The sequence below is a fragment of the Abramis brama genome (assembly GCF_963993115.1).
Source record: "Abramis brama genome assembly, chromosome: 14".
Taxonomy (NCBI): domain Eukaryota; kingdom Metazoa; phylum Chordata; class Actinopteri; order Cypriniformes; family Leuciscidae; genus Abramis; species Abramis brama.
In genome coordinates, this window is record NC_139976.1 from 29,652,612 (window position 1) to 29,680,562 (window position 27,951).

At 36.3% G+C, this 27,951-nt stretch overlaps 1 protein-coding gene across 1 annotated transcript; it reads right to left on the reverse strand.

The window, feature by feature from the left end:
- Positions 1 to 1,007: 1,007 nt before the first annotated feature.
- On the reverse strand, positions 1,008 to 27,736 carry ppp1r9bb (protein phosphatase 1, regulatory subunit 9Bb). Its single transcript, XM_084134558.1, has 10 exons — positions 25,948 to 27,736; positions 10,996 to 11,128; positions 9,419 to 9,539; positions 9,142 to 9,246; positions 7,163 to 7,298; positions 6,010 to 6,159; positions 4,408 to 4,461; positions 3,658 to 3,887; positions 2,827 to 2,923; positions 1,008 to 2,699 (listed from the first exon to the last, which is right to left on the reverse strand). The coding sequence occupies exons 1-10, from the start codon at positions 27,337 to 27,339 to the stop codon at positions 2,646 to 2,648; spliced, it is 2,472 nt and encodes an 823-aa protein (XP_083990684.1). The 5' UTR covers positions 27,340 to 27,736; the 3' UTR covers positions 1,008 to 2,645.
- Positions 27,737 to 27,951: the final 215 nt, after the last annotated feature.

A 27,951-nucleotide genomic window follows, 5' to 3' on the forward strand; every position in this document is an offset into this window, starting at 1 on the left:
TATTGTCTATATTAAACTCAACATTGTCATGATATGTGCAAACAAAGTAGAAAAACAAACCTTCCTCCTCTGACCCCACGAAAAAAAAGTTTCCTTAACCACACTAAAGAGCTGGTTTAGAATGATCATAAAAAATTATGAAATCATTAAAAAAAGAAAAAAAAAGAATTACATGATGCCTACAAGTACAAAATTCCAAAACATGGGTCTACTGATTTCTGACAAATGCTTTTACAGATACCATAATAATCACTAAACTGTTTGTTTACAGGACTGAGTGTCAAGCTTGATACATACCATATGTGTCATTGCTCCAAAATCTAAAAAAATATAGATATATTTTAGGGGTTAGAAACTATTTCAGATAGCTTGAAGATGTTCGTGATTTCTTGATTGTTGCTATGCAAATGTCCTGCCTCCTTGGAAACAATTTAACCCTCAAATGCATTAATAAAATCAAATAATTGAACCAACTTTTTTCTTTCTCCATCTCCCCATGAGCATAATATTTTAGAAACAAAGAGTTCTCTAATGCAGAGTATGTTTTAAAAATATGAAATGAAGCTGTATTTTCTCAATATTTACACAGAGGCATTCATATCAAGCACTAAAAGTTAAAAGAAAATTTACAATGTTAATGTAAGATGTTTGGGTTGAAGAGGAAGAGAAGCCTGGTATCAGGCATTTGAGGGGCTGAGTTTTTTTAGTTGTTTTATTTAAATGTTTTAATTAACGACTATACATTTAGAATGATCTGACATCTTTGTCAACACAAAAAATAAGTTGTATCAATTCGCTCCCTCTAGAGGTTAGGAATGCACATGGTCACATTTGAACTGCAAAGCAGTCTCTCATCATATACATCCAAGCTTATATAATCGTAGTTGCTCTCTTGACAGATTTAGTTAGTTGAAAAGTTTAGGACTACCATTATGTCCATCCAATTAAGTTATTTTGAGCATATAAAGTGCATATTTTACCACTTAAATAAAACAAAGCAACCTTGGTTACAAATCCACAGTTGACTGTTTATTTCATAAAAGCACATTAACAAACCACATGAGTGTTTTTCATACAAGCATTGCACTGAAAAAAAAAAAAAAGTTGTTTTCATGCCTCATCGATTTAATTTAGTCCCGGTGTAAAGACTAATGGTGACACTAAATCTACAATCACAATCATTTATAGTTTGTGGTTCCTTCATACATTTCACATGATTACGTTAACAAAATGACTTGCTTCCTATAGGATGTGAAATTCACTGTCGTATCTAGAACATCTTTCTCCAACAGCTAGTCTAGCTGTGCTTTGTATTAGGTTAAATTATATTGAACAATTCATGAGGCAGGTTCACTCCAGGCAGTAGTATGTAGATAGTGTCCTATTTTTATTTTATTTTTTATATATCCAGATTTCATGAAACTATTGTGGCCTCTACAGGTCAATCTCTTTCAACTGCATTTAAATGTAAATCACATTCATAAAAAAAGAACAAAGAAAAAACTATACACATGTGGAGGCCAGTCCCGTAATCATACATGTGTCTGGTATAGCTTAATAAAAGAACAGGTCCACTGATAAAAAGTAAGTAGCAAACACCTTTTTTTTTTTTTTTTTCTGCCTCTGTAAAGAAGGTTTAGGGGGAGGTCTAAATCAACACTGGAGAGTGACAACACTGGAGTAATACTGAGGAAAAAGGCAGCAGTTGGTTTTTAAGGTTCAAGTCACCAAAACCTTGCACAAAGAGGTATAGTGTGAACTGATATAGGTAGAATAGAGGCAATTGGAGTGAGAGAAACCCCTTGAAATCTGGCTATATATATATATATATAATAAAGCTAAGCTAAGTATGTTGTTTTTAATGACCACAAAATATTAGCTGAAATACATCCATGACTGGTTCTTTAAGAGACCATTTATCATTTTGAGTCTTTCCTATGTTCCTCAGGTTCCGTCCATTCATGAATGATGTGCTTCCCATTTTATACTAATATATACTTTTAAAGAATCTAGACAAATCATACTTGTTTTATCGCATTTAACAGTGCCTCCTAAGGACAGTCCTAATAAAGACATCAGGATAAAAGGGGAAAAAAAGAGTAATGAGACTTTTAAGGTACAGCAGCAAGTGGCAGGTCATTACTGGAGTTTCAGAAACAGATGTCTTCAAACACGAGACGTTGTTTTCACCGCTTCTGGTCCAATCAATGCCTCTGTTTCATTAGTTTCAGGACTGAAACTAGAAAAATATTCCACTGTAGTGTTTTGTTAATGAAAGATCAGTCTTCCGTTCTGCCACATTTATGTTGTTAACATAACTTATAAAGACAACAGAGTTTATTGTGTACATTAGATTATTACAGGAACAACTTTGGCAAAACTATCGATGACAGCCGAATCAGTATCAGAGTTAAATATAAGGAAAATACAAAGGGTTATAAAGAGCAAACACTGCAGGGTAAACCATTTATTCACAATACTAAGAATGAATGAAGAAAAATCTCTAAAACCATAAAATGCCTGAAATAAAGGTATGAAGGAATGAAACTTACTGACAATAATTAAATGGACAAAAGTACAGATTCTCTATTTCCCCAGTTCCAGTACATTTACACTGAAGTAGTTATTTAAACAATTAATAACTTTTACGATGGATCCAGTGACTTCAACTCCTCGACCTGTGAGCCAAGATCTATTACCTGTATAAAGAGATTTTTCATAATTTGAATTGTCTAAATAGCCATATTTATAAACTGTATCATTGATGTATTAGAAAGCAAAAGGATTTGATCATTACTAAATATTATAGGAATGTGATAACTCTACCTTGTCTTGAAGTTGATCTGTTTCCTCCTTATGTGAAGCTTCAGTCTCCTCTAGAGTTTTCTGCTGAGCTGTTTTCTTCTTCAGTAACTCAATCTCCCTGTATGAAAAAATGGAAGGAAAAAGACATTGATTAGATTCCTGAAGTTTTATTTAAAAAAACAAACAAACAAAAAACAGTTAATTAATCTCTTGGGTGTACATAATTATCTAAATGAGAAAAATCTCATTTAAAACACATTTGCCAAGAAATAAGTCCTTAGAAACGTGATCGTTGTGTTCATGTTGGTTGTATATAGTTTATAGCATTTTATAGCATATAGTTTATAGCAAGGTTGTAATTTTTATTTAATAATGAAAAGTAAAGATTTCCTTGCATCTTAGATGTGAACTTTTTTTTTCTTTAACAACTAGGATTTTTTAAAGAAAAAGATTATAACAAACTTTTGCTTCCGTTCGTTAATTTTTTGTTACAGTAGAAGACGTGTAACCAACTCATTTCATTTTGAATAAATGAATTGATCCAAACAAAAATAAGTGTCACATCATGGACCCTCTTACTGTTTATACAAATTGTAAAGGTTTTTTGTGTGTTTAGTACATGTCTTCTAGAATGCTGCTATGCAATTCTTACTGAATGGATATTTAAATGTATTTATTAACCTTGTACATAAAATGAACATTACATTACAATCTACAAATAGCAGGTGAGTATGTGAACTTACTTTATATTAATCTTTAAAGAAAAACTCAGGGTTAAAACTAAACCGGACCTTTATTAAGATTGTGGATGTGTGTTTTCTGTTTTTTCTGTATCTGTGTGTTTTCTCTCACTTTTGCTGATACTCTTTTATAAGGCGTTTGGCCTTGCTGTATTTGCGCTCTAGAGCCTGGTATTGAGCCTGTGTTTCTTTCAGGTGTTCATCCACAGCCTGGCACAGACTCTGCGCCTCCATCCAATATCCCTCCAGCTTCTCCATGCGCTCCCGATTCTCCTGCATGTTATGTTCCATCTGGGCTTTTTCAGCACGCCAGCGCTGCTTCTCCTGCTCTGCATGATTCAGCTTAACACATAAATGCAAACAGATGATTACTTTCTTAGACTTATCATGCAAATAGTAACACAGATCAAAACTTTACAAATGTGGAAAACCAGAACTCTTTGTCAGAGGAAAAACTTCCATATGTGTTCTTTTGAAAAATGTAAAGGCATAAAATGGAAATTCTGCCATCATTTACTCACCCTCATAGCATTATACTGTAGATCTTTATGATTTTCTTACTTTTGTAGAACACAAACCAAGAAGTTTACCAAGAAAGTAAGCCGTAATACACTGATGATCTTCCCTTCCACCAAGCTCTAAAGTCTCATTAAAACGTGTGTATTCGCACATTCAAACTTGGTGCCTCAAGCCGTGTTGTATCAGGTTTGATGTCAACAATGCCATAAATTATAGGCAGGTTTGGAAAGACAAGTAAATGATGACAGTTTTTATTTTCAGGTGAACTTTCTCTTTGTCCTAAGAAAACACAGAATTTGATTAGACATATGATGACCAGTTAGCATGAAAAGGGTTATCATACCTTCCTCTTGAGCTGTTGGATTTCAGCCTGAGTCACAGCATGTTTGATCTGCAGCTGTGCCAAAGTAGTAAACAGATTAAAGAACGTAACTTAATCTGCTCTTTTGCAATGACAAAACTGGCAGTTTAATGGAAAATTAGTTTACAGTTTTTTCAAATTGTTTACACACAATTTCTGAAACTGTGGCTCAATTTCTTGAAAATCTACACACAAAACCACAAAAAAACGCATCTCTTGCAAAAGCAAACACATCATTCAAAACTATTTTAACTCTTCCAAAAAATTTGTTGAGGGTGAGAAAACGGGTGAGAAAAATGTAAAACACTACTATCTCGTGTCTTTTGCTTGTTTATTGCGCAGTGGAGTGTACAGGAGTTTGTCACACGTACATGTATGTGCACAAATACACAAGTATGTATGCACAATTGATGAATGTTACAGTTATTGAACTGAATCAACACTGAAGTGACTTGAGCTGAATATTGAGATTATTGGCTTGTTGGCCATGCTGCTTCTCAGGCGATTTTGAATTTGTTACTATTGTGAAGCAGCTGTGAAACAATCTATATTCTATCTTGTATGTACATTCAATATATATATATATATATATATATATATATATATATATATATATATATATATATATACAGTGTATATATATATATATATATATATATATATATATATATATATATATATATATATATATTAACACTATAAGCAGAAATTCAAGGGGGTAAAAAGTATTTATTTATTTATTTCTCAAAACTGAGTTTTGATTTCAAGTGTTTTCACACATGATCATTGGGTGTAGGTCATCAATAAATGAGTGAGGCATGTAGAGAACTGTGTTTAGAGTTTTACAGAAAGTGTAAAGCGTATAATGTGCTTGCAGTTTTGCAGACTTGGTTTGAGTGAATAGTTTCACTGAGTGGGCCTCAAGTTCCACTTTTAGTGCATAAGCAATTTGAAAAAACTGTAACACACTGATTAGTCTAAATGGTCTAATCATACAGAGTAGTACAGTAATTTACCAATTTCAGGGATAATATTCTGTTACATTTCAGTTCAGCCCTACATAATTATGGCATTTAATTAAATTTTAATTAATTTAATTTTTCCTGCTCTGGCTTGCCTGTGTTCATCGTTCCCTTTACTTATTAGTTTCTATGGTTCTAAAAGAGTTAACACCTGTTCTGTTTTTCCCTTGATTATACTTCCTGTGTTTATAAACCCTTAGTTTCCTTTTTTTAGTTTTCGGTCTCGTTTCAGTTTATGTGGTTGTGTTGCTCCCTGTTGTCTCCTGTTCCTCTATTACTGGATTAAAGACTATTCTTTCTTTGTGTTTCTTCGTTGTGTTTTATTACTACAGCCACATGTGTGACACTTATACTTTGTCAAAGTTTAATGGGAAAATCTCATCCATCTCTTGACGTCATCCGTCTTTTTTAAAGCTGAGAAATCATTAATTTTTACTTGCAAGTATAATTAAATGTGGATACTTTTTAACTTTAACACAAGTACATTTTTCATTAGATAATGGTTAATACAATTTCTCTGTATGGTTTAAACCCTTGATGTCCAGCTCAATTTGTGTCTTACTTCTTTATATTTGTGAGCAAGCTTCTCAGGGTCAACTTCCAACGGTGACAGCATGTCCTCATTTTCGGCCAAGTCAAACACCTCTATGGCACTGGGGTATGTGGGGCTCATCTCGTCTTCTTCATCTTCATCAGTGCCATAATCACCCGGCTAGAAGGGAAGGACAAGGGAACAGCCTTTTGTCACAAGTTATAAACTTTTAAAAAAAATGTTCTGATAAACAAAAGAAAGATAAAGACTTTCAAGTCTGCTAACTAAACGTGATAAAACACTCTTCCTTTCTTCACAGATATGGTGTTATGGCAGCTGAAGTTCAATACCAGAACAATTTGATTGTATGCAAATTTAAGAACAACATGGCAGATATGTATTGCCAAAATTGACAATGAATGTGGATGAAACTTTTACTAAATCATTCCATGTAGATACAGTACACTTTGCAGTTTTCCATGTTGGATTATAACTCATTAGATGTTTCAATGCTGTTTAGTGTACACGGAATTCCATACCAATGGATTCCACTGAGGCCCTGTTTACACCTGGTATCACCTGGTACACCTTGATCAGATCACAAGTAGATGAGGGAGACACATTCCCGTTTACACCTGGTATTTTAATCCGTCTCTTTTGTCCAATTCCAACCACTTCTGTCCTGATTTCTTCAAGGAGAGGGTCTATGGGTAGGTAAATGTATGGGGGTTTTATTCAGATCTTTCGATCTAATGGACAAAATAAGCTCACGCAATTTACACATGAACGTGCCTGGAGACAACAGGTGTTTACCAGGTGTTAACAGGGCCTGAGGGGATGACTTCTGATGGCCCCTTAGCCGGGAAAGATCTGATTGGGTGGCTGATGATGATAAAGATAATGATTACTCTGGTATACTGTTACTCTGACATATAATGTTTAAGACTATTTTTAATTAGTCAAACATTTCACACAAACCCTAAAGTATTTGAACTAAACATAACTGTCCAAGAGTGCTTCAGCAGCTGGTATTCTTTTACCTCTTATTTTACTTACTTATCATCACTTATTTTACTATGAGTAGTAAAGATATGCACAAGTATCTGATTACAGACTGTTAAAAAAAATCTAATACAACTATTCTAGGCTCACACATTGTTCAAATAAAAGCAAGTACACAGACCTCTTCCTCATCACCCATGTAGTTGCCATATCGTTGCTCCATCATCTCCTGTTGCCAGCGCTCCTGTTCAAGGGTCTGCTGGATGAGCTGGGCGACTTCACTTTGCTCTCCCGGCTTCTCTCTCCCAATAATAAACCTAGGAACAGAGGTGTTTATTATGCACCTTGTGGTAATCTAAAGTCTTTATCTTTATCTGTTAGTGCTTACGTATACTAGGCTGCGAGAGGAAGGTGTTCTCTTTCTTTCTACCTCTACTGTCTTTCTTCCTTTAAAGGGGTCATCATATACATTCTCATAATCATTTTACTTTCTCCTGAGGTTCACGTACAGTGTAATAACCTTTAGAATTAAAAGGGCTGCTTTTTGTTGCTGTGCCTTTAAGATTACAGTCTAAATGCCTTGCATTCTCCAGAATAAGTGACAGTCTGTAATTCAACAGCCTTGCATTACATAAAGACAATCTGCACTGAAATGTGTCACTGAAAACTGTAGCTGCTCATTTCTAATGCTGTTTTTTTGTAAAGGATATGCAGAATGGCAGGTGACAATATAACTAGGTACAGCACAAGATTTGGTGGACATTCTAAATAATTTTAATTAAATGTTCTTTTTTAATTGTGCCATTTAAAAGAGATCTTAAGACCATTTTCTTTTGAGGGCATTCAAATTATATGAAAATACCATATTTATAGTGATATGATGGTATGATGGCAACAACATTTACAGTTGTTTACTTCTGATAAAGCACTTATAGATCCTTCTTTGCTGCTCTGTCTGCCCTCATTTATATTTATCCATCCTTAATTTCCTCCCTTTTTTTGCTCCTACATTATGTGTGTCTCTTCCCCCCAGAGTCTAGTTTAATATAACCCTCTCCTTGTTCTGGCCTCCCCCTGTTAACACTTATCTATCATAATGAAATGTACTATTCTTCTCTTCTAAATACAAGCTTTGTAACACATCATAATTACAACTGTCACAATGACCCCCATTGGCTGAATGCTGAATGAACTAAGAAAAAGAGCAGGGAAAGATACATATTCCATTTAAGACTGCAATGAACCCACGTCATTCTTTAAACACGTAAATAGCAAAAATTAGTATAAAGATTGTATCAAAATTGTTAATTTCACCATGTTATTGAGGTAGAAATTGGTACAGTGTTCCCATAACAAAGAGACCAAGCAAACATTACACACACAGTACAGCTGTAGGCAATTGTAAAATATTATACAAGTCTAATGACAGTGAGCAACCTGCCCTGAATTCACACAATGCATAAAAATAAAGACTAAATACTATTAAAATCAAGCTGTCATGAAGTCAAATGTACAGGCTATAATTACTTTGTATTTATTGCTGCCTTCAAATCTGTCTGGGAAGTTCCTACGATTTCAGAAGATGTAATTATGATGTGATTTGTCCAAGTGATTTTGATTAGGGAAGAAAGTATAAATGGGGCAATATAATATTTCTTACACATGAAGCTGTTTTAGCACCAATGTGACAAAATGAATAGCAAAGGATACACATAAGAAAAGTAAGTGATGTTTAATATTCTTTATATATTATATTTTATAATTAATAGAACGTACAATCAACGTTCACAGTTCAAAACTTAATTATGACCGATACTAATTACCAATCCCAATACCATGATTTTTTATTAACCGCCCAAATTTCCAGCATTTCACACTGATAATTACAACATTATGGTTGTGTTCATGTGTGCTCGACTCATAAATACAAACCATTCCAACATTAATTTAAGGTAGCTTATGATTAATTCAATATTTGTGCCTACAGCGATGGGTGAAATTCAGTGTTTAATGCATTAAAATACAGAGGTGACTGTAGACTAGAGGACATGATAAATATAAAAGGTAAGAAACTGAAAAAATGGGTCTTAAATGAAATGAAACTATATCAGCAGGAAGGTGAAATGTCTATCGTAGTGGACTATATCCAGCTGGTCTTACCGAACTGTGCCAGATGTGTTTCTCAGGACAGAGGCAGCAAAACTTTGAGTTACACCAACCAGGCTTGTTCCATCCACCTCCACTATCAAATCATTCACCTGTATCCTGAAAGAGATGAAAGTGTGCAACGTGACCATTGTGGAATGAGTACATATATATATATATATATATATATATATATATATATATATATATATATATATATATATATATATATATATTTATATATATATATATAAAAATAACTATGATGCTGTGGAATATGCATAACATCTACCTGCCATCCCGATGAGCTGCCCCTCCCTCTGTTACGGTCTTGACGAATATGCCAAGCTTCTCCAATCCCATGTCAGCTCCAGCACCCATACCAATAATACTGATACCCAAACCCTCATTGTCTGTTAATGGACAACACAAAATGGAGAATTCAATCTTTAAAACATAGCGTACAATGGCCTCAAAAGGTTTTTGTACATTTAAGTCACACTTAAAAAAATCTATAAATAAAATTGCTTTCAATAACAAAATATCAAACCAAATCAGCAAATAAATTATTTTTGGTGTGACTTTTTAAGCAACTTGTTTTGCAGTCATTTTTAGTTTATGTATGCAAGTCAGCTCCTCTTAAGTTTACACAGGTGTAGTTCACAGTTCATGTCCACTCACATTTGAGAACAGTCTTTAAAACAGTATATTGATGATTTACCATCTCAAACCTAACAAACTTGTTTTTGTGAAAGACTTGAAGTGTGCTTGTGTAATGTATACTATATGCTTACACTATACACTACTGTATGTACTCAACCATCTAGTGTATTGTTTTTTTTTAAGGGTAGATTTGGAATAAAACAGTCCTCACTTCTTTTGTTCTCCTAGTCTTTCATTTTCTCTATAGCACACTTTGATATGCTATATTGTGAATATAGTGGGTGTTGTTAATCACAAAGTCCAGTGAAGTGATTATAATTTACAATACAGCATGGCTTTGAGTGTCTTACTGATTTTATAAAGCTTTCAAATTTCCATTGAAACATTTTGTGCCCGGAGTTCTATAATCATTTAGTTCTTTTAATACTTTTAAATTCAACATACTATTCACTAGATTTTTTTTATCTAACCAGCTACAAAATTCCATTTAAAGGGGAACTTGGCAACTATTTCAACTTAATAAATTCGTTTAGAAATCATTTGGATGGTTAAATAACCTGTTCTGGTGAGAATGGTGACTTTCCCCGTACCCCCCAGAGTTCCCCAGCGGAAAACCAACCTTGCAACATGGGGACTAACGTCCCGGTAAGTTGGAAATAGGAAGTCTCATGAGAAGCGAGAACGAGCGAGAAACACAAACTGCTTTACGGCAATTCAACATAAACACACACGCCATATGATACTGTGTATGATGTATTACCCACCTCAGTAGACATAGCTCCACACGATAAAGTTGGTCGGCTCCCATAATAACAAATGCACATGAGCAGTGGTAGAAAGGGGGAGGAGGGTGCCGCAAGTGAGATTTTTTTACTACAGTGTTGTGAAATATACGGCCCACAGCTGTAGGAGGAGCTCAATGAGAAAACACGCGACAACAAAAGGGGAAATCAGCGAAGAAATGGCTAGAGTTGCCATGTTCCCCTTTAAAGGTAAGCTTCACTATGCCCTACTCTCTCCAAGGGGCAAAGCACTTTGAGTAGTCAGAAAGGTACAAGTATTACTGTCTCATATGTGCATTTGGAACACCCTACACAAATCTATATGTCATTGCTTTTTTATTTAAATTGGAATGTTACATATCAGTAAATTTGTTTTTAAAATCCCAGATAAGATCTTAAATGGCCTTACTGGCCCTTTCATTACCTTTCTCCAGTTCAACGGGGAACAGGTCCAGCCTTTCCACACGTTTCTCCAGCTCATACTCAGCAGAAGCAGCCATGGGGTCCACATCATCATTCCTCCTGTCATAGTCCTCATTGGAATAGGTTGTGAACACCTAAAAATTTGATCATATATTAATAACCACTCATTTTATTGCAGTATCGCATCATTACAAAAAGTAATAGCACACCTCTGCAAGCTGCAGAATTTGTGAGTGCAGTCAGAGAATTACACAAATTATGCAACTTAATACTTAGTGTTAGTGGCCCGTTAATGATAACTATAAAGATAACTATAATGATAACTATATTAGAGTCCACACCAATGCACAATATTGTTCTCTTTATTATAAGCATACGCTGCAGTTCTGTCACCTGCCACTTTAAATGCTCAAGCTCTTTAAAGCAGAATGAATTCTGATTGGTTGTCAATGTTTTTAGCGTTCATCAGCTGGAAACAATGGTTGTGAAAATAATTCAAACAATATTGTTTCTTTGTGCCTTTATCAATATAGTTGCAGTGTGGACTCTGCTATTCTTTTAGATTTAGAACAAGTTTTAAAACTATATCTTTATCATTATTATTATAGTTATTGTCCTAGGTGTGAACGGGCCCACATGGGTTTGTTCAAATCAGAGAAGCTCTCTCCAAGCTAATAATTAATATGTTTGTGGGCATGTAAGGAGTAAAAGTCAACAACTGCCACCTTTTTTAGCCATCAGTATTAATGCATCCATATTTTTCTCAAATATTATTATTAACAACTAATATTATTATTAATATTGCAACAAGAATTTGCAAATTCGTAACAGCTCTCTTTAGTGGTTTTCTTGCAGGTCATTTTTCGAGGCCACTGATTGGATTCAAATACAGGTCTATTGCTGTTTACCAAAATAACTCTTTAAGTGTTGCATGCAGTTTGATTGTAAACAATTTTATCTACTGATGCACTGACAGTGGAATTGAAGTGGCTCTCTATTGAAAGCAAAGCTGTGTGGGCAGAGCAGGTGTGCCCACTTCACAGCAGCTCTTGAGGCTTCACTGCTAGTTTTATATAATATTTTTAACGTGGGTGCAGCCTGCGCCAACTTAACCTGGCCTGAACACACATGCACACCGCCAAACAACATGTTTTTTAATGCTGTTTTCAGAGTCTCATTCTGCTTCCTAGTCCCCTATTTTATAGGAGAGCAAGATTTTTATTTTCCCACCCAAAGTTATTGTAACCGAGGGAGACGGTCGGTGTGCCAGGGTGGTGCAGTCCATATAGGCTGTGAATGCTCTGCATACCTAAGCCATTTGAGAGAATGAGTTCATGGATTTGCTAATTAATATTAACACTATTAATGACAATAAATTCCCTTGTAATTTGAGGTGTAACATAAAGCCTACATTATAAAATGTTGGTAATGCGTATGTAACTGTCCATCATTTTGCCAAACAACTGTAATTTTAGTATTACTGTATTTTCATAGTATTATAACTATATATAACTATTTTTATAGTTTATAAATATATATATATATATTCCCTATATTCTGCCATGTAATAGTTTATTAACCATACTGCAGGCTGTTTACAGTTACCAGTCATTTAGAATATGTGTTTTATAATTATATGGTGGCAGTCAAATCAGATGCAATATTACACCTAATTCCTACTTGTTCTTAATCCTCACAAGTGCACTTTTTCACACTTTCCTTTAGTTTAATTTGAAAGCTCAAATTATGTTGTCCTATCATACAGTTTTTATTGTTCTCACAGGTTCCTCTGCATCCACTTCACAATACTTGCATGTCATTCACTTCAGGAGTTTCAAATGTATACCATCTGTTACAATGGTCATTTAGTGATTGTAATACAGATAGATTGTGGATCATGGTGCTGTGATCTAGTTTAGCATATCACAAAGTTACAAAAGAAAGATTTCAGCTGACCCTTTTTACATGTTCCTGGTCTTATTATGCATTATTCATCTGTACCTGTTATTCCAAAAGAGAAGTGGTTTAGAAAATGGATGGATGTTATTCCAAAGGAACAAAAACGGATCTGGTTTTAAAACTTTTACAATTGGCTGATTTTAAAACCACACTTTAAGGTATCATAGACACGTTCCCAGCGGTTTTAAAATGTAAGCAGAATAATTATGCAGTCTTTCTTAAGGTATCTTCTTTTGGCCAAGCACTGTAATTATTCTTCACAGAGAATGCCACACCAAAATGCCTTTCAAGAAGCTAAGTGAAAAAAATCTATCCATGATAGCAGACAAAACCAAAGATAATTTGCACCATGTTTTTGTTAGTGCTATTCTGTAATTAGTTTCCTGATCGGCTGACATCACAAAGCCCACCTGTCATATAAAGACTACTTTCAGAATCCAATCAAGATCCCAGTGAATAAAATCAAGTCCTACCCTACTTTTTTCTCCTTGAATATCCTGTTTCATTCAGAAATAAATCACATTACGGAAGTAAAATGTTGTTTCCTGTTATGTAATAAAACAAAAATAATACCAGACAGTCTTTATTCCCCAGACAACCACCACCATCCTAAATCCTCATCCCTCAATTCCACCCACTCATGTCCTGCCACAAGCATCCCACATTAAACACAACCCCTGAGAGAAAAATTGTGCTTACTCCCATCTGTGCTTAAATTCCACCTGCACCTACTAGCAAAACACCCTCTGATGCATCACATACACCAGCTGAGACCAGCTACCATTGCCATATGACTCAGTTAGACTGTGTGGCTGGGATTTTTTGTGGTGCCTGATGGACACAAACATCGGATTAAAGAGGGGGAGGATGGAGAGAGAGAGAGAGAGGGAGAGACAGTGGTGTTCCAGTTGTGTGAGAGTGCCAGTAGGTCATATCTCTTAACAGATGGTCAGGGATACCCCTCCTCCACTCAAACTGTCCCATCCTGGCTCTGCTGCCCTATAAAGGTATGCATGACAATAATTTTACAGTAAAACCCATTATAGGAATCGCTGTTTCTTGCTGCATGAATCTCATGAAACTTGTCAATACGTCATGGTTATATTTCAACAACCCCATCCCCCACCACCACCAAAAAAGAAATGTAAAATATATATTTCTTTCAGCTGACTGTAATGTGAAAGTCTCAATCTCATTACAATTCTATATATATATTTATTTTAGTTATTTTAGTTTTACATCACAACAATAATTATGATGCAAAAATATGGCTGCTGAAACACTTCAAGACTTAAACAGTTCTGACAGGAAAACCCATGTAAGGAATAGTGCTAATTGTCAGTTGGAAAATCATAAACCCAAATAACCTGGTTGAAAAAGTTGTTGCCCACAACCACTGACGTTTACTCTGCTTGAGGTCAGGAACAAGAGAGTTGCAGTAAGATTGGTTCCATTCCAGTTGACAGGAATAGACCGCTGAGCATTAAAAGCACTCTATGTTTCAGCTAACACACAAGGCAGAGGTTTTCCAGAGTTTTTTTCCTTCCCTTTCTCTTCAAACACTCCTGTTACAAAATGTTCTTACTCTTCTAGCTATTAGTAAATACATTTTTAATAGATTTTTTAAAAATCTACATACGCTAAACATAAAATAAAATTTTGTTGCTAGGGATGGCGCTAACAAAGGTAATGGGTCTGATTCCCAAGGAATGCATGAACTAATATTAAAAAATGTATCCCTTTAATGCAACTTATGTCGCTTTGGATAAAAGTGTCTGCCAAATGCATAAATGTAAATGAATCACTGGAACAGGGGCCATCTAACTGCACCAAAGGATTTCACTAAAGAATTTCACAATTTTCTGGCCACATCACAGATATTAGCTAAAATACCAGCAGTTTTCCCAAAACAAATATGCAAAATACATGCCAAAAATAGGTTATTATTGAATTTAGGCTGTCATTCCTGAACACCATCTATATTCTGCAGATCTGAGGCTTTGTTCAACAATGTAGCTGTAAGATACTGCAAAGCAGCTGGATTTTATCCCAATAATGTGCTGGTATTGAGTAAAGAATGAGGGATGGATGAATTAACCGCTCCTGTAGCTCAAATACGATTAATATGCACTTCCTATAAATACACCTCTCTGTTCTAATTATATATATTGAAAATCATATTATTAAAATGCATTAATAAGCAGCATTTTTTAAGCTATTTGATTAAGGTTTGAAGGCTGAAATGAGAAGTAGGGCAAAGCCACCTTGATGTGAGTACAGCTTCCTGTGGTGTCCCTCAGGGACCGAGGTGTGAGGAATGTCCCTCTGTCTCACTCACAGACAGTTCTGGGCTGTCTGCATGATCATGATATATCTGTCAGTTGTCTACAGAAATGGCTCAGAATTCCTGGGCAAATTCACTGCTACACATTCATTCCTTTAGTACTTTGCAACAAACACAAGCCAAGATTCACTGCTACTATTTCTTCCTGATATTAAACACAAAATTAGATTTTACACAATGTACTCTTTTCCATGCAATTACAATGAATGGCCTTGAAAAGCCTCAAAAGAATGCAAGCACCCTATAATATAAAAAAGCAGTCCATACAACAAACATGCGACCATAATACCACACTGAAGGGGAAGATTATCAGAGTATAACATACATTTTTGGTCTATTCCTCTAACAAAGCTATTCTACATGAGCTTCATTTTTATTTCCCGTTTTATGATACATTTATTGTGCTTTTTAATTTCACAGTCTTAGTTCTAAAAATGGTCTTTTTTTAATTTTTTTTGGATGAAACATGACCCAGATATTTCTTAGAGAGTTACACTCACCTATATCTAGAAAAAAAAATGTCTTAACTACAGTTGAAGATTATGAGCAGGGCTCAATGTATTGTGTAAAGATAAAATCATTCTCTATATTGATTTTTCACTGGTGTTTTACCCATTTTGATTTACACATTACATTGTGTTGTGTTTTAGCATTAAAGGAAATGTCCGTAAACTTACCTTTTCCATTTTTTCCCACTGTTTTTTTTTTCTTACAGTGAAGAGATAGATAACTTAAATCATTTCACAAACTTTAATGGCCTTTCTCACCAGGTTTATATCTAAGTTACATATAGCTTGCATAATAATAACTGACATATATTGATTCTGAACCACAGAATGTAAAATATACAAATATTTTATTACACATTTTAAGTGATGAAACACTGACTGTGTGTTTTGTAAAGGAGAGATAAAGAGAAAAACAAAGAGAGATGAAAAACTGAAAAAAAATTTGGAAGTTTAAGTGTTAATGAAAACTGTTGGAGGTTTAAGCGTTTGGAGGACTGACAGTGACAATAATGCTAAATGAAAGGAAATGAGTGAAAGAAAGAAAGAGAGGAGAAAATGGGATTAAAATGGGAATGAGTGACTTTGATATAAGGGAAAAAATAATTCTAGATGAACTTGACTGAATATGTTCATCTCAAATGAATATGGGTTGAAGAAGGACACATAGAGGAGAAGAAGTGAGCAACTGAAAGAGGGGCAGAGAGAGAGAGAGGAAGGGAGGGAAGAAAATGAGAACAAAGCGGTTAGTGTGAGATCTGCCTCTTAGGTCAGCCTCAACTCTCCAGCCTAAAGAGAGGGAGAGGGAGAGAGGTTTAATAAAGACCCAACACCCTAGCCAGCACAACAGGCCTTGTGTTTGATGGAGAGCTGTTAAATTCATTTAGGGTGAAAACTTTGTCCTAAATTCGGTCCACAAATAAGAAAGGGGGTGAAAATGGGACAGAAGGAGAGAGAGAGACAGAGAGAGTGACACGGCCACTTACTGACCAACACAAAAGCAGCCACAGCTTGGCAGCGACTGAATACTGTCTCTTTGGCCTGCGGCCTCTATGTGATCTCACACACCAGTGAGAAACACTGTACAAAGACTCCAGATTGAGAACTGATTACTTTAAAACAGTTTTTACTTGTTTAAATGGTTCTGGTTTTGCACAAAAATTCTGGTGCAAAGTAAATGACAGTTTTTGACAGTGACTCTGCCATAGACCATAGTCCTGAACGCGGGCGGGTACCCCGAGTGAACCACTAATATTTGATGTAACGGGTGGTATTACATTTACGTTGTCGTTTGCACTGCGTATGCGGGTCGGGAATCAATAGGCACAGGTAGCCAAGACTATTTTGACTGTTATTACCCAGAGATAGGCAGCTGCTTTTAAACGGTCCCGTGCTTATTTGTATTCACGCTCTATAGTCTGAAGACTGTCAAAGGTTTCTAATTACAACAGGATTTGCAGCATTGAGCATTGTAGCCAATAGTGCTGCATCTGAATTGATTGACAGCTTCAGTCATTATAAAGGGAGCGCTATTTGCTCACTTTCTAGCCTATATAATCTATTCACAATTTGAATAAACATGTTTTTTTTCATGCTGCTAAGAGGACCAACGGCCACGTATATGGTATACACTGTAGAGTTTCAAGAGAGACAACCACATTTAAATGCAGAGTGAATCCGCTAAAATATCCCTGAGATTATATGACAATAAAGGCTCATATTTGGCTATATGTTCTTTTAATTTATGGAGACCTCTAAGCGTCTGTACAGCCTATGGTGTGATTTATGCACATTTGATCAAAATAGCCTGTATGGACAGACTGATCACATGATGTAGGCAAAAGTTTTGTATTGATTACACGACGGATACACTTTCTCCTCTTTTTTTCTGTTAATTATCCATCCATGTTGGTCAGCATGTCTATTTTTCTTAAACATATCAACTTAGAATACCTAAACTTGGTTTGATTGCTTGTGTTGTATGAGAAAAATCTATTTTGTCTACCTGATGTAGCAGATTTAATGGGGGTGCGGTTCAGGTCATGGCCTTTACGTCAAACGGGCCAGGAACAGAATTAAATTAGTGCTGCTGTTGGATAACAGGTCGGGTGTTTTGTTAAGTACTGCGGGTGCGGGGTGGGTGCGGGCTTACCAAACAGGACCCGTGCAGGACTGCCTTAATTTTTTTGAAATTGTGCTTCAAAACACTTTTCTTTTTTATCTAAAGTAGACTTTTCAACCCAGGCTCGTTGAAAATACGTGACACAAGTGAAATGTCCAGTGAATGCCGCAAATTTCGTTTTCTCAGAAACAGTTAAATGTGACTGTGGCACCACTATATCACGTTGATTAATTCACGTATCACAGAAGTTCAGAAACTAAATGTCTGGCGAGTTGCACTAAAAGGTTAAAGCACGTTTAAAACATTAATCGTGTTTGAAATGAACATACCTCCAACTAAACCCTACCCTAAACTTAACCGGTTTCACTTTATTTGAACACATTCTTTTGTCTATAAGTAACATTGCACATATATGTCTACTAACTCTCATTAGAGTGTTAGTCGAGTATTAGTAGACTGTTAGGTTAGGGTTAGAATAAGTTGACAGTTTTAAAGTTACTTATAGTCAGTAGAATGTCTGATGGAGGACCAACACAATAAAATGTAAGCAAATATTAAACAGACAGTCTATTAATACTCTTATGAGAGTTAGTTGACACATAGGTGCAACATAACTTAACATAGTTAACAGAATGTTCAAAAGGGACCATCAAGATCAAGTGTTACCACTTAACCAATAATGTGAGCAAAAACAAATGTGATAAAAATACAATTGCTGAAGCAACCATGCCATTTTATCTTGCTTCTACAAGTCTTTGATATTTTTTAACGTGACTCAAGTTTTTAACGGGACTCATATCAGAGTTCTCCACATCACAAGTGCAATGTTGTACCAGGTTGAGCTACCGATCAAGTTCACTACTTCACAAAAGCCATACACATGAAGTGGAATATGTGATGCAAACAATAATGTATTAGTTTACAAATCATGTACTATAAAAGTCTTTTGAGGTCATATCATAGTGTTATACAAGGAACACAGTATTAATCAATAATCTTACCCTGTAACTACAATTTGTGTGAAAAGAAACAAAAGTTGTAGTCCTGTAAGGTGGCCCTCCAAGAGCAGGATTAGTAATCTTCAGGATTACTAAGGCTATTGGGAGGTGAGGTTTTTTTCAGGGTTGGAGCCAAACTCTACAGGACAGCGGCTCTCTAGGACCAAACTTGCCTACCTTTTTGACTAGGGTGACCAGGCGTCCCCATTTTCCTGGGGCAGTCATGTTTTTTGGTGTGTCCTACTTGTGCTGTCCCTAGAAATGCCCCTGTTTTACAGCATGTTCAAAACACTCCATAAATACACTTATGCTACGTCTACATTAATCCGGATACATTTGAAAACGCCGTTTTCATTTAAAAATGCACTCCGTCTACACTAGCGTTTTCGGGTGTTTCAGTGTGGATGAGAAACTTTTGAAAAACACCTGAAAACGCTAAAATCACCTTACTGCGCATGCATAAAACCTCACAAAAGCTCTGAGATGATACTGACGGAAAAATGAATAATACAGTTATCGCGCAATTCTTCTGACAGGATCATTTTATTTAGCAAAATATCTCACCATTTACTGATGCGTCCAGGTCGCACTCAGTCACCATATGTTTGGTCTAAAACGCAACTGCTTTACAGTCCACACAACAATGCGAAAACAGCGTTTTCAAATGTATCCACTTTGGAGTGCGTTTTCAAAAAGCTTTGTTTTCATTAATAAAAACGCTGTCTCAGTGTGGTATTTTAACATGGATTTTGATTGGATTGATATCTACAATATTTAATGAAAATACTTTTAAATAAGGTCACTTTTTAATTTGTACATGTAAAATCATGATGTACAATGAGCATTATTTATTATTCATCTTTAATGTTAATGGATACAAACACAATTTTTCATTGTTAGTTCAACGTTATACAACTTTTGAATTTTAAAAATGTATTAATAAATGTGTAACCGACCGGGTTTTAAAGTGTTTCCCATTTGACTGTACTATGTGATAATATTATTTCCTTCATGTTTGTGTTGTTACGAATAGCACTTAAAGACAGATGTATGACATATTTAATGTCAAATACTGTACTTAATCATATGAAATTAAAAATAAATATTTAATACAAAGACTTAAACAAGTGAAACGTGCATTTCTCTTTATGAAAACCAATAAGACATTTAATTAATAAAATATAACTAAAATAATAATTTTAACATATAAATATCTCGAGCATTTAAAAACTTTATACAACAAATAATCAATTTAAAACACAAAACCTGCTGACTTTTAAGCCCATTGTATCATGGCATTTCTGCAGAAAGACCTCAGTCATCCCTGAAAATGAAATTATTATGATTAATATTAATATATTTACTTTGACAAAAGCAACAACAAAAAAAAGAGCGCTCACAACTTATATTCTTTAATAATAAATACAAAGAATACGGTAAGTTCATCACAAAGCCCATTTAAAGGGATGGTTCGGAGTAAAATCAAAATGGGTCCTTTGCACCATGACCCCGAGCCAAACACCCCCCCAGAAGCCTTTTTTCCCTTGGTCGAACATTATTAAAGTTAGAGCTTATTTAGAGATATCAGCCGAATGGCTTAGTGCAGGCGCTAATGGATCCAAGGTTCTATCTCGTAAATTACCCCACTAATAATGCCCAGAATGGTACCAAACTTCTATAGTAGTACAAATAGGTTCTGTACTCATAAAACAAGGCATTGGAAAGTTTGTAAGTACATCAGGAGTTTATTTAAATAACACTTGCCTGATGGCTCATGCTACTGCTAACCCGGACGTCGAGGTCACTTCCGTGATTTGGGAAAAGCATATAAAAGTCCTGGCAGAAAGTGATGCATAAGGATGTAGTGTAACGACGCAGGAACTGGGCGTCGTTACACTACATCCTTATGCATCACTTTCTGCCAGGACTTTTATATGCTTTTCCCAAACCACTGAAGTGATGTCGACACCCGGGTTAGCAGTAGCATGAACTTATAAAAAAATACAAATTAATCAAATTTTTCTGTATGTAATCACACCTAACAAAGTTTTTAATATATTTGTATATTGTAATACCACATTGAATCTTTTCAATCTTTTTTCTTTTAATTTCTTTTTTTTTCTGGCTTATTTAAAAAAATACTTTACTACAGGATACTACAGGATCATTGTGAGTTTGGTTCTCAAAACGAGCATCAGCATTTGTTTTAAATGAGCTACTGTTTCTCCGCGGGTTTCTCCTACCTATCAGATCCACCAGAAATCTACCACTCACTTTCCTCTATTCATAGGTCATCTATTTTTACTCTTATCACTTACAGGAGGGGTTAATCATGTTTTCACATTTCCTGCATCTGAAAGACTCACACCTTTCTCTCAGATGCATAATGTGGGTGCATGTTCACGCTTTTAGGCAAGCTCATAATTACTTAATGCATATTTATAATTATATATTATTGAAAAAGATTTTTGAAAATTCTTAGTTGTACAATAATGATGTGTAAGTTGAATGCATTTTTTTTAAAATGTAGCTTTACATTGACATTAAAGCCTTTTTAGACTTTTAAACCATTTTAGTGAAATGTTTACTTGCCAGGATGTATCAGGACAGATACTATACATTCCTTATGCAATGTGATCACATGTGTGTCTACCTTGAAATGTAGTCTGAGTTCACAAAACATCTTGGACCCCCATTTTTACATTTCTATTAAGCGCTGAACACTTGTGATCAGATGAACTCTCCAAAATAGATATTAATCCCAGATGAAAACAGGGTAATATTATGTACATCTTAAAACTAAGACTACAAAAAGAAGTATGTATAATTGTACTGAATAAGCACTTAATGTGTACTGTACATCAAATCTTAAAAGTATATTTAAAAAATCAAAAAAAAACTTTGCATATAATGTAATTTTAAAGAACTAAAAGGCCAATTAAGTGTACTTAAAGAGAGTACACTTTCATGGCACACCTTTTTTAAAAGTGCATTTTGTAACAAAATCATATAATCAAATGTCATGCTTTAAGTACATTTATTTGGATGATAATTTTACATTTTATCTGTAGTGTGTTATTCAATATTACATTTTAAAATAATATATTTTAAATGCACTGAATTGCAACTTCATTGTTACAAATGTGTAATTACAACATTTTAACTAAATAGTTTCAATAGAAATGAAAGTATATTTTAGTTTAACATTAATGCTTTTCATTACATTTGGTAGTACACTTTAACCATATTTCAAAGAAATTGCATATTCAGATGTAGTGAAGACATCATTAAAATGGTCCATGTGACTAGTGGTTAAACCTTAATGTTATGAAGTGACGAGAATACTTTTTGTGCGCAAAAAACAAAACAAAAATAACGACTTTATTCAACAATTTCTTCTCTTCCCTGACAGTCTCTGACTTTAACACATAAAAAGTATTTTCGTCGCTTCATAACATTAAGGTTGAACCACTGTAGTCACATGGACTATTTTAATAATAGGCTTGTTCTTCACTATACCTTTCTGGGCCTTGAAAGTGGTTATGATGTTTTCTGTCCATAAGGGGTCAGAAAGCTCTCATATTTCATCAAAAATATCTTAATTTGTGTTCCGAAGATGAACTACGGTCTTACGGGTTTCGAACGACATGAGGGTGAGCAATTAATGACAGAATTTTCCTTTTTGGGTGAACTAACCCTTTAAAGGGGTCATGAACTGAGAAATCAAAATTCCCTTGATCTTTTGACATATAAGAGGTCATTTTATTATAAAAACATTCTGTAAGTTTCAGAGCTTAAAACTTTCTCGTTAGTCTAAAAACCCCTTGTATTGAAGCCAATCCATTTGAATGACAGGATGTGGAATGTGCTACTTTATAACGTAGTAAAGTAGCTAAACACCGCCTATGCAGAAGAAGATCAACACCTGCTTCTACATCACGGCCTGTCTAGCCCCGCCCACTGATTCACGGATGTATTTGGTAAATAACGAGACGCAAAAGGCAGGTCAATGCAGAAACCAAACGATAAAGGAGGCTCTAAAGACAACAAGATGCTGTGCAGTGCCATGTTGAGGAGATTCCCCCTTCCATGTAAAGCGCTTTGAGTACCCAGAAAAGCGCTATATAAATGTAACGAATTATTATTATTATTATAATTATTAATAGTATGTGCTAAATGTTTTCGAGAGAGTTCCACTTGTAATACTAGCTATTTCATATGCAAAGATGTCAGCCAATCACAGCAGTGGGCGTTTACACTGAAGTCTCACAGCAGACACGCCCCTTCAAACAGAGCGTTCAAATCAGAGGCTAAAATCAGGCTAGGAAAAATGCCTTTTATTTCCAAATTATGACAATTTTTTATGTAAAAATCATAAGTGCACCACAGGAAACATTATGAAACAATACAAATAAGTGCACCACAGGAAACATTATGAAACAAAACAATGCAGTTCATGACCCATTTAAGTGGGTCAAAAAAGCACACTAAAATTCGGCCACATTACATTAATTATAAACTTAAACAAAATTTTAAAATTTTGACATGCAAAATTAACATGCAATTAGGTGAATGAAAATATTACAGTCAGTTAGCACTAAAGTATATAAAGTATATGTTTTTTCATAATAAGCACTCTAACTATGCTAAAGTGTACTTCTTTTTCACAGACTTATGATGTTATTGGTAAGTCTTTTAAACAGCAAAAAGCCTACAGTTTTCTTCAGATTGCTGCAAAAAGGCAGAGCATCCAAAGATGACACATGATTTTCTTCTTGCTATTGTTAGTCGGTGCAGGTTGTATAGTTTTGGGGGAATGACATTCTTAATTCTAGAGAGAATTTTCTTGGACCCAGGGTCCTAAAAGGATCTTTTGGTAAATGTTGGTTCAGTTTCATGTTCATAGAGTAGGCAGAACTACATCCTGATCACAAGCAGGGCAGCTGGGCTGATCAGACACATTGTCTGAGGTATGTTTGTTACCTCAGCCACTGATGTCAGGTCAGCATTTTTCCTGGATAAATGTCACCCCTAATCAAAAAGAGGAAGCCCTTGGGAAAGAATAGATGCCAAGACAAACCGACTGACAGTCTGGATTATGTTATGTTCTATTCAACTCATTCAGTCTGTACCAGTCTGCAGCCTCTAAAAGCGTACCAACTAGAGACCCAAGCTTCTACAAGAACCAATACATAACAGACTCAATTATAATGTATGCAGTTCATTCATTAATTTAGTCCAACATACTACACCAGTCCCCAGGCGACCATTTTAAGTGAACCAGACCCATCTCATTCACTTTAATGAACAGGAAAATAAAAAGAAGCAAAAAATACAAACACAAAACACAGTTCATTTGAATACAGATTAATCAAATACTTTTTCAAAGTATCCCTTTTAATGTGCATGAAAAGGGTACCTGAAAACATGGTCAGTGTCCTAATTTCTTGTTAAATATTAGTGTCTACTTAAAGGTACACTGTGTAGTTTTTTAAGTATTTTATTAGCTAAAATCAATGTCTTTATTCATAAATATGTCCTCATTGGTGTAAAATTACCGCTGCCAATGATCTGACTTACCCTCGTAAGCGAAGAATTTCTTATCTTTATTTACACTGGACGGGTAAGTTCAAGAAGGCTTCCATGTCGTTCCGCCATTTTGAAAAACTATAATAACAGGGAGGGACAAAAAGCATCAGCCTACCTCAACGCGTTTTCGTTCAAAGCCAGCGTCATGTGACTGAAACCAGCTGAAACGGACAAGGAGATCAGTGAGAGGCTCTTGTCACTGCCCCGGCAAATCTGAAAGACTGCACTGCACGGTACTTCATAATGCAGAATCATACTTATGCTGAGCCACAGGAGAAGGAATCCTCGTAACCAAAAAAAACAAAAAATTGAATTTAAACGAGGGTAAATATCGAGATAACTTTTCCCAGGTGAAAAAAGCTAATGAAGGAGAAAGAGTTTGAAAGGGACGCTGAAGTTACCTGTTTTCTTCTCGACAGGTAAGTCAATGTTACGGTCTAAATTACAAGCTTTTTTCATTGCTTGGTTGTGTAATTCATTATATAGGCAGCATAGCAGTAGAACATAGATAAACTTGATGAAGTGCTATTGGAAGACATGTTGTCATAGCTTCTTGGTACATAACGGCTACCATAGTTGCAACATGCATTTGAAAAAGGGAGGCGCTAGAGAGCACTATTCGTTTAAATGCAAAATACAATTTCACCGCTAGATGGGAGAAACTCCTACACAGTGTACCTTTAATATACAAAATATACATAAACTGAAAATCTTCCCCTCCATCATAACTCTCAAATTTCATTCATAATTCAAATGTACCAAGGGTGTTTGGTGTCAATGACACAACAGATGATACAGCAGATGATTTTCTGTAAATTTTTAAATTTTGATCTGTTCTTCACATAAAGCTATCATGTGTCTCCATAAGACCTGGAATATATAGTGCACTATTTAAATAATGAGCTTGATCAATGGTACTTCTCAACATTTTCGATTCGAAGGCCTCCTGTTAATGTGCAGCACAACGTTTTGGCCCACAATAGGCTATTTTATATATTTCTGCTGTAATCATGGCAAAGTAGCTTTTTTATCAACAGAAACTGGAAGTAATGATATATTAAAGAAATTCATTCATTCATTTTGTGATTCCAGTTTCAAGAACTGTGTGCTTTTCAATATAAACAGTGGTTGATGAGAAAAAGAAAGTGATGAGTGGTGGATGAAAAAAACACCTTTGTGTTTTTTAACATTTTAATTGGTAATATATATAAATAATTTATTAATTTTATTTGAATAATATCAATTAATTCACTTAAATGCTTTTATATTATCCTGAGGCCCCATTGGAAGTTTGCCTTGGCACCCTGGTTGAGAACCACTGCCCTAATTTTGCATTCTGAGGAAAGAACTTAATACTGGTTTGGAATCTTATGAAGGTGTTTAAATGATGACAGAATTTTAATGTGTGATGAAATTTTCCTTTGTATAAACTCACCTTAATGGGCGCAATGCTGAATTTAATTTTCCGGCTCGGGGGCGGATCCTCCTCCATAGGTAATCCAGTAATCTCAGAGCAGCTTGACTCTGGCTCATATACATCATCTTCATCCTCCTCATCCTCAAGCTGGCTACCACCAGAGTCTTCTCCTACTGCGCTGTAGGCACTGATATCCACCAAATCAGCCGTAGAGTAATCCTCCTTCAGAGTACCAACATCATCCTCCTTCTTACTGACCCCCACTGATGGACGAGCGTGTCCATCTTCGCCCTTACTTCCAGTGCTGGTGATGCCAGACTCCATAGTGTCTCTCTCCAGGGCCTCTCCATTGGAAGTAACCCCCCCATTTCCCACATCAGCAGAAATAAGAGTACCTTTTGCCTCTGTGGCATTGGCCTGTCCTGGCTTACACTTATCTAGAGTCTTGGATTCATTGGCACTAGATTCATCCTTCTCCCCTGTCTTTTTCTCTTCCAAGGACTCCTTATCCAAACATGTAAGACTGCCCTGAAGCTCAGATGCTCCATTAATGCTGCTAAACCTCCCATCTTGTTCCGCCTGGTGTTGGTTAACCCCATCCTCCTTGTTTGCCCCCGAAGGGATGGCGCGTACCCGTTTGGTGATGATTTTGGAGTTGAGCGCACCGACCCGGCCGGTGACCCCGCGCAGAGGTAGAGGCAGCGGGGGCGTGTTGGACAGCCGGTGCAGGTTGTTCCGCAGCTCGGCGGCCCGCTCGAACACGGCGCTGAGCTGGCTGACAGTGGGCGACACAGCCTCGACGGTTCCGCCGATCGCGTCCAGGCTATCCAACGACTCCGTGCTGCCGTTAAAGCGCGCGACCACGTCCAAACGCGACGCATCTTGAAAGCCCGCGGCGCGTTCTTTTTTCAGTAATACGCGATTGGAAGCCGCCTGCTTCTCCTGCAGCTGCTGCTGCTCAAAGATCTTCCTCGTCTCCTGCAGCTTGGAGTACCTGGGCGACGCGTCCGTTTTGCTATCGAAGCGGTTGACGCGCTCGGAGACGCTGGATCCCAGTTTGAGCAGCGCGCTGTGATCCACGTTCTCGTTCAGGCTGCCAGCTCGCGGTAGCGTGAGACGCACCGCTTTGCCGTCGCCGTTCGTCTTTTGCGGGTCTTCAGCCTCGGTGGGTGAGGATGCGCCCATCTGCATGAACATGTTCTTGATGCGGTGCACGTTCGAGCCGTACGTGCGACCGCGGCTGGTGGGCTTCGGCTTGCCATCCTGAGCGTCGCCGTTATTTAAGATATCGTTCGCTGGCTTCAGCGCGTGAATACCCGCTGCCTCGTACGCGTTGCGGTGAGGAGAGGCGCTGCGGAGCGCGGTGGTGCTCGCTGGCTTGGAGGAGGATGAGGATTCGGTCTTCATCATGGTCTGTTAGGCTTCTCCGAGGCGATGCGATAACAGCATCTCTGAGTCGTTGGCCCAGACGTTTTTGTCAGGACAAATCTGTCGCTGATGAACAATAATGTGCTCTGGAATATGATGAAGAGAACAGTGAATTAATTCCCATGAATGCGCGTAGAGTGTCCGTCAGCGGCATGGCACAAGCACCGCACCATCTTTCCGTCTGTGAGAGAGAAAAATAAAACGCTGATTAATGTGTAAATCACACATGCATTCGTGAAAGACTAAAGGAGAAACTAGAACAGCGATGCGCCCTTGTTTTTCACGACAGATTGTGCATTTATAATCCGGATCGTTTTGATCTCTTGATTTAGTCAGCTGCAGATTGCTGCCTTTCCCAATGGTGCTGCAGCAGCAGCGCAGAGATACAGGGTCATAGAGCGCGTCTGATTTCACACCCTCGCAATAGATTTTTAAAGGGTCACACTTTAATTCCTCATACCGGGGCTCCGTAAAATATAACCTACCACTGAGACCCAACAATAGGTTTTCAGTTGTCAATTTTAGTGTTTAGTGCGAAGGCCTACAATTTTTTTTAAATGTATATATTATATTATATTATATTATATTATATTA